Source organism: Littorina saxatilis, unplaced genomic scaffold (assembly GCF_037325665.1).
Source record: "Littorina saxatilis isolate snail1 unplaced genomic scaffold, US_GU_Lsax_2.0 scaffold_1381, whole genome shotgun sequence".
In the NCBI taxonomy this organism is placed as follows: Eukaryota; Metazoa; Mollusca; class Gastropoda; order Littorinimorpha; family Littorinidae; genus Littorina; species Littorina saxatilis.
In genome coordinates, this window is record NW_027127506.1 from 12,501 (window position 1) to 29,674 (window position 17,174).

Consider the following 17,174-nt stretch of genomic DNA (forward strand, 5'->3'; position numbering starts at 1 on the left):
AACAAGAAAGGTAGGTTGTTGGAACGTTTGTTATTATTATTTATTATTGTTTATTATTGTTTTTCACATGTATTGTTTTGTCAGTAACAAACGTTCCAACAACCTACCTTTCTTGTTTTTTGATTCTGAATTTTGGAACGTTGGCAGTCTCTTTGTTTTTGGATTCGATTTTAAAACAGTCACGGAAGATAGACAGACAGAGATTTGGTGGTGGGTGGGCGTTAAGGGGTGTGGGGCGGGGTGAAGGGTGAAAGGTTGATTGAGGGGGGAGGGGTGATAGGATCATTGAGGGTGGGGGGGGGGGGGTGGGGGGAGAAGGGGAGGACTGTGTGGGTTCTGTTTTTAAAGTACCATCCAATTTAAGTTGAGTTGTCTTCCGTATCTCTTCGAGTGCAGATTCCAGACACCGACGATGGAGGTGTTTTCTTTTGTTCTTCTCCTCCTCCTTCTTTCTTCTTTCTGTGTTTCTCTTCATCCGTTCTTCCCTCCACACCGCATCTGTTGAAGTGTTTCGTCTGTCAGATACAGTCTGCACCGTCGTGGAAAATACAGAAATAGATTGGAGAATGTGCTTGGTCTATTCTTTTTGTGCCTTCAAACCCACTTAGGTTGAAGTCTCTTTGTGAGTTTGCTGATTTGAGAGGTGTAGGTTTTTCAAGGAACATGCCGAGAGAGAGAGAGAGAGAGAGAGAGAGAGAGAGAGAGAGAGAGAGAGAGAGAGAGAGAGAGAGAGACTGAGACTGACTGAGAGAACGAGAGAGAGCGAGAGAGAGAGAGAGAGAGAGAGCGAGAGAGAGAGAGAGAGAGAGAGAGAGAGAGAGAGAGAGAGAGAGAGAGAGAGAGAGAGAATGTTACCCCTTCCGCTTTAAGAAACACACCTTGCCCTGTGCGGGCGGGGGGGGGGGGGGGTGATGGAGGGAGAGCGAGAGAGATAGAGGGAGGAGAGAGAGGGAGGGAAGGAGACAGAGAGAAAAAGAGAGAGAGAGAGACAGGGTGCAGAGACAGGGAGAGAGAGAGAGAGAGAGAGAGAGAGAGAGAGAGAGAGAGAGAGAGAGAGAGAGAGAGAGAGAGATTTAACGAAAGGGAGCAAAAAAGGAAAAGCCTCCTTCCTGTAAAGCAGCTTTTCCTTTGAAGTTCTATCTGTAAAAAAACTGATGTACACTGAAAACGTGTAAAAAAAAACCCACACAAATGAGGGGATAAGATTAGAGAAAAGTTTGAAAAAAAGGCCCGCCTAGAGCCAAGAGAATATAAAAGTAAAGAGAAAACCACGGAAAGAGAACTCGCCCAAGGGATGTCAGGTGTTACTTCCCCTGGAATTCTTTGTGCGCGGGACGGCTGTTGAGATACAAAATCAATGCGGATAGCAAAGTCTTACTCTAACTCCCCAACAAAGTCCTTGCGGGGGCGGCAATGTAAATTTGTGTTGCTTCCCTCGCCAAACCCTCCAGCAATTCCTTTTTTTTCTTCAGTGTCTGGTAATTTTTAAAGTGGTTGTTGGCTGTAGGATCTCAGCTCTCTCTGTCTGTCGGTCTGTCTGTCTGTCTGTCTGTCTGTATGGATGTATCTCTGCTGTGTGTGAGTGTGTGTGTGTGTGTGTGTGTGTGTGTGTGTGTGTGTGTGTGTGACTTGTTTTCTCGGAAAATGTTGTTCTGTTCAAAGCTTGTCATAGCTGATCATTTAAAAAAAAAAAAAGGTTTCAAGGATTCTTCTTCTCTGGGTGTGTGACGGCTGTAAAAACTTCTGTGCTTTCAACCTTTCTTGTTAAAAAGAGAAGTGATGTGAATGTTTAGTGAATAATTTTAAATTACGGTAGAATCCCCTTATTATGCCTTAAAAGGAGGGAGTCTTCAAATGGAGGTACATTTACAGAGATTTTTATGAACAGAAAACAAGAAAAAGTAAGTTCTTAAATTCTAAATTCGGAGTGGTCTACTGCAAAGTGCTATTTATCTGTCTTCCGAGAAAAGGGTGCACCACGGGTAAATGTCGCTTTAAGTGATTTTAAAGTACACGCAATAAATTCTGTGCGTTCTTTCTTCATGAATTCTTGAAATGTTTTTCGCCTGTGGCTTCCCCGCAGGGATCGAAACACACAGACTTTGATGACGTACGCACATGTTGTAGACGAGAGACATAGAGGGCGTGGGGATGGGGGGGTAACACTCGGACCAAGAGAACTACATGTACAGAGAGAGAGAGAGAGAGAGAGAGACAGAGACAGAGACAGAGACAGAGACAGAGACAGAGAGAAAGACAGAGAGCGAGAAGGAGAGAGAGAGACAATCGGAGAGAGAGGGGAAAGAGGGACAGACGGGAGGGAGAGAAAAAAGCAGAGCCAAATAGACAAGAAATAGGGAGAGACACAGAGAGAGAGAGAGAGAGAGAGAGAGAGAGAGAGAGAGAGAGAGAGAGAGAGAGAGAGAGAGAGAGAGAGAGAGAGAGAAAGAGGGTGACAGAGAGCGAGAGGGAGAGATAGGGACAATCGGAGAGAGAGCGAGAGAGGAAAGAGACAGACGGGAGGGAGAAAAAAAAAGCAGAGCCAAATAGACAAGACAGACACTCAGACAGACAAACAGATGATTGATTTTGAAGTACTTTCGGTTAATTTTCTTCTCCTCCTTTGTGAATCCCTAAGAAGATTTCCTCCTGTGTTGAATCCTCAGGGATTCAAATCATACCGACTTTGATGTTTGCACATGTTGTGAAGTTCGGCTATCACTGGCCACCAAGTCTGGAGGCATACTTCTCTGGAGGCATACTTCTTCATTCTGCTTGAAGAGAGACACTGCTATCCTTGGCATTCGATGTCATTAATCCCACTCGTTTTGGGCTTATTTTTGTGGGCCACAAACGCAAAATGTGCCCCACAAAATATGGGGCACAAAATGTGGGGCACAAATACAGTTTGTGGCCCACAAACAGAAGGCCTTATTAAAATATGGGACACAAAATGTGCCCCTTAAAAATAAAGGCAAATAAAATAAGCCCTTAAACAAAATGTGAAGCTTTATTTTGTGGGCCATAATTTTACACTGATGACTTTCGCGAGTAGTCGGTTTTAAGACACAATAAAACGCTCTTCCTTAGTGGAGTAGATGAATGGTATTGATGACGAAAAAACATGGCGGCGTTCGTAACAGACATCAAATATTTGGCAGTTCAACACGTCCACCAGAGAAATATATCGACAAAGAAGTTGAAACACCGACTGCCTTTCTGAAGGAATTCAATCGGGATGTGAATGGTACAGCTGATTTTGGACACGGTCTGCCTTGAATGGGAAGGTTGGCGATGAATCGCACTGTCTACACTACCAAACACTGTACAAAAGGAAGACGTGGAACTTGCGAAGAAAATGCGAAAAAGTGTTTGTGGGTTATCGTCCCTAGTCACATGCTGGCGGCGAAAACAAAATGGCGGATCGCGTAGGTACCGATCGTGTGCGAGGTGGTGGTAAATAATTGTGCTCGGCTTTTTGTTGCAAGAACGCCCGTTACAAACAGAGCTGCTTCGGGAAAACTTTCCACAAGTTCCCTACAGAAGAAAAAAGGTGGGTTGTGCAGTGATTATTTCATCAGGTTTACCTTCTTCAGAATGAGAATGCAATGGCTCGAGTCAACTCACTCAGTAGACTACAGCGTCAGCGAGTACTTACGACTGTGAGTGTGAGTCAGCAGTCAGTACAAAACAACAGTTTACACTTGATGACAAACCCGTGGGCATATTTGCCGAAACCTTTATCAAACCTTGCTTACGGGAAAACTACAGTACAAAGGTACATCACTCATCCGTTTTGCGTTCAGGCAGAGCGTTAGATTTAGACTGAAGATCTGATTTAGCTTTCTTTGTCTTTCCTTTTTGCTTAGTTTAACAATAACATTGTTGTTTTTATTGTCAAACTAGGTGCAGAATATGGATGCAATTCACAAGGCGAGAGGACTTTGAAAAGCTGCAGCCAGCTGCTGTTCAAGGTCTCAAGCTTTGTACTGATCACTTTGAGGCCAACCAGTAAAACAATCCTGCAGAGAGGATCACTTGTGTGGAATGCTGTCCCGACATTGTTTGCAGTGCCCAATCCACCACCGAAGGTTATTTATTTATTGGTTTTAGGTTTTTGCAAACCAAAGAAGCACACTATTAAATGCAGGTTGAGTAATGACAAGTTTGAGGCTGATGTAAGAATTGAAAACAACAGCATTGTTCCCATCAAATAATGCCTGTTTGCATTTAGCGCAAAAAAATGATAAGGCCAACAAAAAAAAGTTACTTATTTTGGATCGACGTCCTGATTATGATGATATGATGAACTTATTTTGCAAAAAAACAGCCCCAAATGGCAAAAAAGGTATAGGGTCGGCGTCAACAACAAAAAAGTTGTATGTTTCTGGTCACCTGACCCTACCTATGTTTTCCCGACGACCCTAGACATTTTTTTTTTTTTGCATTTTCAAAAATAAAAGGGGTATTCGAAAATCAATTGTTTTCCTGTTTTTCAACAAAATAGTTTAAAAGATGGTTTTAAAAAAAAAGGTTAGAAAAAAAATCTCCACCTTTAGTCATGTTAGGTCACAAAAAAGTCTGTTTAAGGTAACATAGGCCCCCCAAAAATAGCGTCGGTAGGTCGGCTTTTTAGTTTTGTATTTTAGCCATCTGAATATTTTAATTTTATTTTTTAATGCCCCCAAAAAGTCTAGGGCCGGTGGGAAAAAAATAGGGTCGGTCCGGATACCGTAAACAGATTATTTTTTGTTTTGCCTTACCAGAAACATACACTTTTTGTGTGTGGCCTAAGACCAATGCCATGAAATTGGGAGAAATGTTTCATTGTGACTGGGTGTTGGTTGTGAGTTTGTCAGTTAAAGAGCTGTGCAATTTGCAGGTTGCTAGTGGGAGGAAGCCACCATCGCAAAGGGTAGCTACAAATGAAGCCAGCACCGACCTGTCGCCTGATACACAAATTGTTCAACCAGGTAAGAGATTTTTAACCATGAAGAACACCCTGACATCAAAAAATGTTTAAACCCATCCATTACGTAGTTGATAATCGCTGTATAGGGTGACGGGCGCTGGGGCGGGGTGGTAAGACGTCGGTCTATTAACTCGGAAGGTCGAGGGTTCGAATCCCGGTCGCGGCCGCCTGGTGAGTTAAGTGTGGAGATGTTTCCGATCTCCCAGGTCAACTTATGTGCAGACCTGCTAGTGACTTATCCCCCTTCATGTGTACACGCAAGCACAAGACCAAATACGCACGAAAAAGATCCTGTAATCCATGTCAGAGTTCGGTGGGTTTTAGAAACACAAAAATACCCCGCATGCTTCCTCCGAAAGTGGCGTATGGCTGCCTAAATGGCGGGGTAAAAACGGTCATACACATAAAATTCCACTTGTGCAAATAAATGAGTGCACGTGGGAGTTTCAGCCCACGAACGCAGAAGAAGAAGAAGCTGTATAGGGCGGATGCATGGATGGATGAAATTGTACCTGTAGTTCCCACACGTAAAGATGGGAAACATATCCTGTTAGAGGCATGGTTTGACAAGAAACAATTAATAAGTGGCTCTATTCCCATCTCCCCCCCCCCCCCTTTCCCCGTCGCGATATAAGCTTCGTGGTTGAAAACGACGTTAAACACCAAATAAAGAAAGAAAGAAAGAGGCATGGTGTGTGAGGAGTTTACCTGGTACTGTTGTCCTAATCAATCAATCAATCAATCAATATAAAGCTTATATAGCGCGTATTCCGTGGGTACAGTTCTAATGGCCTCACCCATTCAGTACCAAACAAGGTCAATTCCATCATTGTTCCACATCGAATCCATAGTTGCTAATACACTTCATTTCTGGCCTGCCTTCCTACGCTATTGTTTATTTTCATTTTGTGATTGAATTACACATGTTTTAATTTCTTCCAGGTTGTAACTTGTTATGGTTATGTTATTTTATGTGTGTTTTGTGTGTGTGTTTTCTTTTTTAGATGACATTCAGGCGATCCTGGAGGACATAGGATGTAAAGCATCAAAGTCGTCATCCTCCCCATCCCCTCGTGAAGCGGAACTTCGGCAGAAGGTCAACAAACTGAGGAGCAAGGTTTTCCGATTAGAAAAGAAAACGATGGAACCCCGTGTAAAACGAGCGAGTAAATTAGCCAAGCCTCCCAAGAAAGACTTTGTAATAGAACAGTTGTCTCATATATTATCAGGCGAGGCGAGCTATTTTGCCATTTATGCCTGTTACATATTTACCGGTTATCTGCTGCTGTGTCCATTCCTGGCAGAGACGGAACGCATGTTACCAAGGAGCCGAAGGAGAGTCGATGAGATGAGAGAATGTGATTAACAATTGCCAACTCTCTCCGTACAAAGAGGGTCCAAAATTGTATCAAAATATAGATGGTAGGGAATTCAAAATAAAAAAAAAGAGACAAAACATGTACTTCGGCTCATAGAGCCTTCTTTAATTTTTGACTCAAAAGTCCATGCTCCGAGAGTCCTTTTTTTAATTTTGAATTGCCTACCATCTATATTTTTATACATTTTCAAAAAGATTCAACAGTCACCTTCCGTTATTCTTGAACTTGGCTATCCCAGCCTTACCTCAACATTCGATATTCCTGTGATACTTTTGACGTAAAATCAATTTTTACTGTAAAACACTTCGGCAAGAGGATTGGTCCAAGCAAACAAATAATAAACTTGTAAGATTTTTCCTGATATTTCCGATCAATTGCCTATGGTTTTATTTAGCTAAAAGATTCAAACGTCACACCTATGACCCATGGCTATTTTTAAGGGGAGAGTAGCATCCCTGGTGTGTTGTTTTTGATGTACCTTTTGGTCTGTTTACAGTAACATAGGCACACAAAAAGAGGGTCGGTAGGTCGGCTTTTCTTAATTTTTTTTTTATAACCATCTTTTTAAATTATTTTGCAAAAAAACAGGAACAAAATTGATTTTTTTTTTCTTTTTCTTTTTCTCCAAATGCCAAAAAAAAGGTCTAGGGTTGGCGGGGAAAAAATAATAGGGTTGGTCGGGATACCGTAAACAGACTATTTTGCTTTGTTTTGCCTAAGCAATGACTAACAAACTTTCTTTAGGGTCTGACATTGTATATACTATACAACTTTTTGGGGTATTAACTAAATACATGTATACAGTTTTTGATTCCTTTTATACTTTTTCACAAATTACCCCCCCCCCCCTTTTTTTTTTGTAGTCTGCCCTGGGGGCGGGAGGTCTCCTAATTTCGGTTTCTAGGGTCATCTTATGCTTCCCCATGAGCTGAGAACTTAATTTAAAATGGGCCACGATTTTTTTATTTGTATTTTGTAATTGTGCCTTTGTCCAGTCACATGATTTCACTTTGTACTTAAAAACTTGGCACTGTCATCATTTTATTGCTATTTATTGTTCAGTTGTTCAGTATTTATTGCTATTGGGCATCAGTTGTTCAGTTGCCCTCTTTCGAATGAGCCATGCATGCATTATGGATGTGTTTAGCGAATGGGGATACCTCAAGCAATGTAAAAAAAAGAAACAATGTGAAGCAAACATATAGCACCAAATAAAATAACCGAATCAGAATGGAAACTTCTTCAGTGTGTGTGTGTGTGTGTGTGTGTGTGTGTGTGTGTGTGTGTGTGTGTGTGTGTGTGTGTGTGTGTTTGCTGTTTTAAATACCGAAAATGTGAAAATAAAGCAAGTCACAACATGAGAAAGATCGACTGTACTAGTCATAACAAAGCAGGAGACAGTCTGGTCAGCATGCAGCAAAGGGGAATAACTCATATTTAGCCATTCTCATTTCTAAGCATGCCCAATGAGGAAGTTATCCTTCTTCCCATTGTAGTTTCTTTGACACTACACTCTACACTTGACTTACAGGACAGTCATCGGTTTGGATCAACCAGCGGGTAAGTTATTGTTTTTAAAATCCAAGACATGACCATTGCAAACGTGGCCTTTGTAGGACTGAGCAAGATTTTTCTGTTGTGTACATGTGTGTGTGTGTTAGTGTTAGTGAGTAACTGGGTGTGACTGTGAGTCAATGAGCGTGTGTTTGTTGTGTTCTGTTGTTTACTCAAGTTTAGAAAATGCTTGATCTTTAATCTGCATGCATAGAATGAAATGCTGCTGTATCAGTGTATGAACTATGGTTGTAAAAGAATAAACAAAACAATTACTGAATTAGTGAGTGATTTGGCTCTGATACTGTGATAGTGAAGTTGAAATAATACTTATTTCATTTTTAAGACATGTAATATTGTTATGTTAATTACTTAATTATGTGGTTTTTTTTCAGGCCTCCCGAGAAACCAGAGATGATATGCATCATTCATACAGCTCCTGTCTTCCAGTTCCAACAGTTTACCTTTAACATGGATACATGTACTGGAGAGGTATCAGGATGACTTGGCGTGGTGCTTTACAAATTACAGACTACCCCTGAAGAGTAAGTATATTAACTAAGTTACACATTTCTTTACCAGTACCACTTACAGATCTATTTTGCTTGTCAAATCTTTGGTAAAATAACATTAGGTATTGGTGATGGTAGTCTGAAGCTATAAACATGTACTGTTGTAGATAATTCAGCAGTCTTTTGTTCTTCGTAAATTGTATTACAAGTACTTTGTAATTGTAGATGAAATTATTCATACATTTGAAGATGCATAGTAATACTGTGCATAGTAAATTGGTATGATGTACTTTGTATACATAATGGTACAAATATCTTTATTTTCTCTCTCCTTCCCATCTTAAAGTTTGTTGCAACCCTATACTCAAAAAGTGCACTGTTTGTATGAACATTGATTGATTGAACTATTGCGATGCAAGAAAGTAAAACATGAAATAGCTAGAATGAAAGATTTACTCATTACTGGAATTATTATAAATACAGTCAGTCCTTTCCTTGGCTCACAATCACATTCACAGATCTGGCCAGTTTTTGTGGTTTTTTTTTAACATGGAATAAGAATTACAATGTAAATTGTAATACCACCTGTGTACTTGGATAACTACTTCTACATCCAACACCCTGACTGCCCCTGCGCAGAGTTAGAATTTTCTGAATGAATTCACATCACATTTCACAACAAAACTGTAAGGTGTCAACGCTAAATAGGGAATGTGTGTGGGATGAGGGCTCATGCTGAATTTAAAAAAATAGTAAATTTTCATCACACTCCAGAAAAGCTGCTCACATCAGCAGCACAACTAGATATCATGTCGTTAAAAAGGTTCTTGTGAGGAAGTCTTTAATTTTAATGATGAAAGATTATCTTTTTAATTTTAATGATGAAAGTATATATCATATGTATCCATGAAAATTGAAATAAATGGCTTTCACAGGAACTGATGAAGGAATGATGGCACCTGTAATATTACAGAACAATGTTTACAGTTTAGTTCATAGTTGTCACTGTCAGTATCACCCACACCATTCTCCATCCCACTGATCTTGTGAGGAACAAGTATTACCTCCTTCCTACCTACCTTCCCGCATCCCCACCCCCAACACACACCCATCAGCGCACAGCAAAGTCTGGATGTGCTCAGTAATACATTTTCTTTATTTTCCAGGAAGTGAGGTGCCGAGATATGACGTGCAGGCAGCTTGCAGAGTGGTGCCTGGCTTTGCTGAGGATGATGATCAGATTCAGTCCATTCTGTGCTGACGGTGCTACCAGAACTGCTTTAATATAGCCCATCTAAAGAGGTTTTCTGTTGCCTTGGTGGTGAAATGAACATGTAACACATTAACAATAACATTCTACACAAATAATGTGTGGCGCGGTGTGGATCAAGGGTACATTTTTAACTTATGTAAGTTGTCAATTCAGCTAAATACAGGTAGTGTTTGGTATGCAGATATTTACTGACAGCAAACAGCGGTTTTGTTTGTTTTTACTACATACAGTTGTGTTATCTTTTATTTTGTTTGAGTGCTTTAAATTATGCTGTTCGCAAGCAGTATTTTACACACAGGCTTAGCTTTGGGAGATGTGAGTGTATGTTTCAGTCAATGCGTGTTAATTCATGTATAGACTTTTTTGTGCTATAGTAGAATTTAGATCTTTTAACTGCATTATGCACATGAAATGTGTTAACCCATGACTTTTTCTTCCTTTGAATCCTTGTCAGTACTTTATCTTGTTTAAAATGTTCATTGATTCTGTTTTGGGGTCGTTCTGGTGCAAATCAGGACTTGAAAAGGAGGGGGTCTTAACCCTTAGGCTGGTTGTCGTGACATATGTCGCGCTACTTTACGTATACTGTCACATGGGTGTCACGACATAGGTCGCGCTACTGGCTCAGTCTGTTTGGTCGGTTCCGATTACCTCCCATGGATGCGAAAATCTACATGACCGTTTTTCTTTATTTTTCTCTCTGTTAATTCACCGGCAGTGGCTATGTTACATGTGTTACAGAATTGCACCAGTGTAACAGCCTCAAGACCGTAACCACCTGCTTCTCCCTCTCCAATTCCAAAGAGACCCTCCAACTGACCATCAACAACCAGGCAATACCACAGGAAGACACCCCTACCTACCTAGGTATCAAGCTAGACAAGAAGCTCACCTGGAACCCACACATCAAAGAGGCGGAGAAGAGGGCTACGAGAAGACTCTCCATCATGAAGAAACTGGCTGGCACAAAGTGGGGAGCCAGCAGCAACATCCTCAGACAGGTGTATACGGGACACGTCCGTCCTGTGATGGAGTATGGAGCTGCAGCCTGGGCCACAGCTGCGAAGAGCAACACCAGCCGGCTCAACAAAGTGCAGAACGCAAGCATGCGCATCATCACAGGGGGACTGAAAACTACGCCCATACACGCCCTTGAAGCCACCACCAGACTCCCTTCCCTGGACCACCGACGAGAAGAGAAGGTCATCGTGCAGTACGAGAAGCTGCAACGACTCCCCTCTCACCCAGCACACCAGCACACCCAACAGATGACGAAGAACAGGCTGAAAAGAAGCAGTTTCAACCATCTGGCCAAGCAGCTAGAGAGAACCCAAACCAGCTTCCTACCACGCACCCCTGAAGAACAAGAGCCCCTCCAAGACGCTGAAGAGTGGAACAGCCAGCTCAGCAAGGTGCTCTTTGTTACTGACATACCAGGAGTGACCAGCAAGAGAGAGCAGCAGGACGCAGTCCTCAAGAACCTCACGCTGGAGATGATGCACCAGGACTACAACGCCTCAGTATGGACTCACATCTACACTGACGGGTCCTCAGATGGTGCCATCAAAAACGGAGGAAGCGGGATCCTGGTACGCTACCCAGACGGACACACCCTTTCAAGATCCCTGCCTGCCGGAGAGCTGTCATCCAACTACCGGGCAGAACTCACCGCTCTCAGAGAAGCAGTTAGCCTGGTCAGCGAACACCCACCCTCTCACGCCGTCTTCCTGACCGACTGCAGATCCGCCGTCCAAAGCCTGCAGTCGCCCAAAGAGCAGCTGGAACGAGACACCCAGCGTCTTCTTTGTACTCTCTCCCAGAGCACAAACGTCGCTGTCCAGTGGATCCCTGCTCACTGTGGCCTCTCAGGGAACGAGGAAGCGGACAGACTGGCCAAGACTGGCAGCCATCTGGAGCAGACAAGACCAACAGTCTCTTACAGTGAAGCCAAAACCCTGGTGAAAAGACACTACCAAACCACCTGGAATGCCCAACACAGCCTGCCATCTGATGATCAGATGCCCAACCTACAGCGCCATCAGCAGACCATCCTCTTCCGCCTACGGACTGGACACTGTCGACTGCGTGCCCACATGCACCGCCTTGGTCTGTCGCACACACCGAACTGCCCGTGCGAAACAGGCCCACAGACCCCGGAGCACATCCTGCAGACCTGCCCGCTCCACCAGGAAGCCAGAACAGATCACTGGCCAGAAGGTGCCACACTGCAGGAGCAACTCTGGGGCACCAAAGACTCCCTGATCCTGACCACTAGCTTTATTCAAGCTACAAAACTTGAAGTCTGACCTGAGGCCAAAAATCCTGGAACGCCGAAGAAGAAGCACCAGTGTAAGGGTTAAAATGGAGGTAAATTCACAGAGGTTATGAACAGAAAGTCTGAAAAAACAAGGTTTTAAAATGGAGGGGGTCTTAAAAGGGGGGTTCCACTGTATGTCTATTGGGGATTATGTGTTTGTAAAGATAGAGCTGAGAATCCTACACAGAATGTTGTGCATAGAAGGCGGCCTGAATCTTGACCCACACTGCTGGCATGACCTTCATAGCTGCATTCAACGCTTTACTTTTACGCTGGTAACTTTACGGTTGCTCTCTCTCTGGATTGTATTGTATGGGGAGATTTATATAGCGCTTGACGTGACGTTTTCTCTAAGCGCTTTACATATTAATTTCTGCCGTGTGAGATGGAATTTTTTTACACAATATATCACGCATTCACATCGGCCAGCAAACCTCTAGCCTATCAGGGCGAGCATTCACCTTTCACGGCCTTTATTCCAAGTCACACGGGTATTTGGTGGACATTTTTAGCTATGCCTATACAATTTTGCCAGGAAAGACCCTTTTGTCAATCGTGGGATCTTTAACGTGTACACGAAGGGACCTCGGTTTTTCGTCTCATCCGAAAGACTAGCACTTGAACCCGCCACCTAGGTTAGGAGAGGGGGGAGAAAATAGCGGCCTGACCCAGGGTCGAACACGCAACCTCTCGATTCCGAGCGCAAGTGCGTTACCACTCAGCCACCCAGTCCTAAGCATTGAGCATTTTTATTTCAACCAAGGGGAAAAATTAAATGCCTCTGCAGAGATTCGAACCTAGGACCTAGATTTTCAGGCCGATGTCCTAACCACTAGGTGTTTTTTTTTATATTGTAAGATGGATATATATGTCTAGCAGATGCAGCTACATGTACAAATGTGCCAAATTAAAACTTGCATTCTCAGCCTATAATCTTTGGCCATTCATGTGAGTACTAAATATTGTCCCGCAGTGGGGCACTGCGGTTATGAAATTAAAGGCCCCTCCTGTTTTTGGAACCGCAGGAGCTTTCTAGTTTGCTGTTAGGTAGATTTTTGGTTCCTCTTTCCTGTCATGCTCTCTTTTTCTTCATGAATTCTTTTCTTTTTTCTGCCTTCTTGCTCATTCACCTGTATTTTTTCCAAAAATCTCTTCTCTTGCCGCTTGTCTCGCGATTCATGTATAGTTTAATCTGTTAGTGTTCTGATGTAAGTCCAGCAGTAGATAGGTTAAGCCTATTTTAACATACTGGAAACTGGTAATCTTCCAGTAGGTATTAATTTAGTTTTACTAAAGCCTGCTGGGACACAAGTAATGGGTTAGTGCATTTGTAAACAGGAATCGCTTGACAAGTGGCCCCCTTCATCCCCCCTTCCTCGTCCTGATATGGCTCTGCGTAGTCGGCTGGACGTTAAGCAACAAATAAACAAACAAACAAACTAAATATTGTGAATGCATGTGAGACTGCCTTGTTTTACTTTTGTGAAATGTGTGAACTCACTTTGTTTACATCTTTGTGTTAATAAATGCAGTTTATCAGTTACCTCTGTTTGTTTCTTCTGCAAGTATGTCAAATGGCCCACACACACCCTCATGCGCACAGACACACACAAAATCAGATCTCAAGTGTAAGTATTCTTTTTGCAGTTTTATTTTAATGCCCATAATCAGTCAAACAAATATATCATCACACTTGCACCTAAGCTTAACAGTAGCAGTCCTGCATACATATGTAATGTGTAAATGTTTCAGGTCACCATCTGTCCTGGCTTGAACATGCAATAAGAACACCTCTACACAAACACATGTACAGTCAACCGGCTAGCTGCTACTTCCCTGTAAGGCATATTTTTCTATGAATTAATCGATTTTCTGCAGACAGCAGCCAGGTAGTGGATCTTTAGTATATGTCCAAGCAGACGGTTGATCTTAGTACAACACATCAAGGAAATATTTTTTAAAAACAGATCCAACATCTAACCTTCCAAAGTTCATAATCAATAAAGAAGAATGGTATGTTACTGGAACCCTTTATTTATGACTTAAGGCAATGTGCGGCAGTAAAATTACCAAACTTAAACTTGAAGAATACAGTCAAGGAATAACTTGGTTTTCTGGGTAGTTATTGAAGTGACTTATTAAAATGAATGAAAACATTGTGGATGGATATTGACTGCTGTTGCGATGAAAACTGGCATTTACAGCGTCATATGGGATTTCTAGAAAACGGCTTTACAGCAACATCATACATCAGAAATTCATAATATTTGGCACAAGGATACACATGTATTATCTACAATCATATAGAATGTGTTTGTTTGTTTTTTAAACAACTACAGTTGAATTTAAATTAATTATTGTAATGAATATGCAGTGAGAAATTCGTTCATTCTTATCTTTCTTTATTTGGTGTTTAACGTCGTTTTCAACCACGAAGGTTATATTGCGACGATTCATTCTTATGACAAAAGATATTAAAATTCAACTGTAGTCTGTTGTAAAAAAAAAAATCGTTCTATATGATTGTAGATATGATACATGTGCATTTTTGTGCCAAATATTAGGAAGTTCTGATGTATGATGTCGCTGTTAAACTGTTTCCTAGAAATCCAATGTAACGACTGTTTCCATAGCAACGGCACTCTATGTCAATCAGTATTCACAATCCTTCGAAAGCGGTGTATGGCTGCCTAAATGGCGGGGTAAAAACGGTCATACACGTAAAAATCCACTCGTGCAAAAACATGAGTGTACATGGGAGTTTCAGCCCACCAACACAGAAGAAGAAGAAGTATTCACAATTGTTCTATTTATTTTTATGTCACTTCCCAGAAAACCAGGTTATTCCATGTATTCTCCAAATTCAATTTTACTGCCGCACATTTCCTTAACAAAATGTAAGATTTACTGTACTTTGACCTAGCAGTTTTTGTAAGTGGACAGGCCTTAGTTTTATTTCGGTGGCATAATTCAATGCGCTTCGTCAAAATGTCTCGAACTTAAACCAAAAGCAGACGCAAGACTTATGGTCAGTTGGAGTTGTCTCCCGTACTCCTAACTTTGGTTTAAACTGTTTTATTTAACGTTTGTGCATTATTTACAAAAAACGCATATTGAGTAAACAACAACAAGCATAATGCTTATAGTGGTGTTCACTATTTCTAGAAAATTACATATAATATAAATGGCGGCTCCTAACTTTAATGTGCTGCAGACAGGTGTACCCAAACAGCCCATATCACATAGGGTTTGGAATTCTCGAAAACACAAGATCCGCACTGCACAACTTCAGTGCACATGTACACGAGAGTGCTCGGTCGCTTTTTGAAAATGTGTATCTTGAGAGAAAAATATAGAATAGTGCGCTGTCCGAAGGAATGGAGTCAAGTTCTTATCGGACAATGACAGCGCTCAGTTCAAAACAATAGGACATCTGACCGCCATGCGGCTATGTGAATCGGACATTTGAGCCTTTCAATCTGTCTACGTCTGACGTCTGACGACATCCCCGAGGCTTTTACATGAAATAAGACCATACGGGCACATACCAAAAATGAACTGCCTCAAGGCTCTCCATGCAGAGTGGTATCCTTCAGTGGTAAATTCAGGTACAGCTTCTTTTAAAGAAAAAAAAAAATTCACCGAAACCACCAAAACATCTACTTCACTACAGAAAGCAGTCAAAGTGTTGATTTTTGGTCTGTGACCAAGTGGAAGGATGGTCTTATCCCATGTTAAAGGTGAGGACAACTTTTTAAATGAGGCGTAGTGGGCCTTTAAAACATTGACACAAATTTACAACAGCAACAAGTTGTAATGCTCAGTACAACCAATACTGAGCAGGGGCGGATCAGTTGCTTTGCAAGGGGGGGGGGGGGGGGGGGGGGGGCACTTTGAATCGAAAGTGAATGTGATGGGCGTGAAGCGCCCGAATTTGCTAGGGGGGTCTGGGGGCATGCCCCCCGGAAAATTTTTGGCCCGAAGAAGCAAAATGGTGCCATCTGGTGCCATTTGAACCTAGAAATGGTCATAGAATCAACTTTCCAACTTTTTTTGGGGGGGCCCCCCCCCCCCCCTCGTCCGCCCCTGCTGAGTGGACATTTACTGCCGCTGTAGCTGTAGTTTCCCCATCGATCACAGCTGGACTTGGATAGCACTGCTTTTCATCCACATTCACTGGCCAGGTCTTCTCATCTTCTGTCCCTACTGACAAATGAATGACAAAGGAACTGATCTTAAATCCAAACACAATGACAAGAACAAGTTTTAAGTATGAGTAAGGAGTAAATTGTGTTTGTAACTGACACACACACACACACACACACTAAACCCACATAAATGCCAAGAGCGTAAACATTCTAATTCCCTGGTAGACAAGTTCTAATGCCTACTTTTTAACATATATATATATGAAATATAGAAGACACATTCCCTGTCAGCGCTTGCTATCAAATTCAAAAAGCAAAGCAAAGGTGTGTAACATCAATCTGCAGGGCTAGAAAAATCTGCAGGTATTATAATATTAATGTCTGGCAGCTCTCCTGACTGGCCAGGGAAAATCACACACACACACACAAGAGATACAAGAAATGTTTTTGTCCACACTTCAGTTCTCACACACAAACACACACCAACAGTCAGAATGTAACCAGAATTTGAGACTGAGAGGGAGGATAAAACACAATATGATCATGTAGCAAAACTCTTACCTGAATTGCCATTAGCATGAAATATTTCCCATTTGAGTCTTGACAGCCTCCGGATCATGAAGGAATCAATCTGCTTCTTCCACTGTGCCGGATCGATGCCAACCTGTAATATATAATATTGGCTGAAGTAACATTCCTCTGAGCACCAATTTTAAAACAGTTAGTTGACAGGACAAGTAGTACTAGGAGCTACATGCAGTATGATATTTACCTATGTGGAGGAACAACAAACACACTGTCCACAGAACCAGATGAATTTACACACTGCACCCTCCCCCATAAAACAACAACAAAAAACGACAACAAACGACCAAACCAACATTAACGCTTGATTCTTATGATACTGTGGGACAGTGGCATTGATATCTTTCTAGAATATAAAATGTTATAAGTCCTTTTACATTTAGTGAAGTTTTGACTGAATCAGTGAACTGAATGTGTTCACATAGACTGATATA

At 41.9% G+C, this 17,174-nt stretch overlaps 1 protein-coding gene and 1 long non-coding RNA gene across 2 annotated transcripts; both read left to right on the forward strand.

The window, feature by feature from the left end:
• Positions 1 to 2,931: 2,931 nt before the first annotated feature.
• On the forward strand, positions 2,932 to 7,582 carry LOC138955947 (uncharacterized). Its single transcript, XR_011452435.1, has 3 exons — positions 2,932 to 4,091; positions 4,883 to 4,973; positions 5,977 to 7,582. It is a non-coding gene; the product is annotated as an uncharacterized lncRNA (long non-coding RNA).
• Positions 7,583 to 7,858: 276 nt separating this feature from the next.
• LOC138955946 (uncharacterized) lies at positions 7,859 to 13,792 on the forward strand. Its single transcript, XM_070327438.1, has 4 exons — positions 7,859 to 7,911; positions 8,301 to 8,450; positions 9,584 to 11,648; positions 13,760 to 13,792. Exons 3-4 carry the CDS (start codon positions 10,638 to 10,640, stop codon positions 13,790 to 13,792), a joined length of 1,044 nt encoding a protein of 347 aa, XP_070183539.1. The 5' UTR covers positions 7,859 to 7,911; positions 8,301 to 8,450; positions 9,584 to 10,637.
• The last annotated feature ends 3,382 nt before the right edge of the window (positions 13,793 to 17,174 follow it).

What these genes read in the sequence shown, in the direction of transcription:
- LOC138955946 (XM_070327438.1), top strand. Translation starts at nt 10,638, where the DNA reads ATGAAGAAACTGGCTGGCACAAAGTGGGGAGCCAGCAGCAACATCCTC. An exon ending in ACAGTGAAGCCAAAACCCTG is followed by an intron (nt 11,649 to 13,759) that starts GTGAAAAGACAC and finishes TAAATGTTTCAG; the next exon opens with GTCACCATCTGTCCTGGCTT.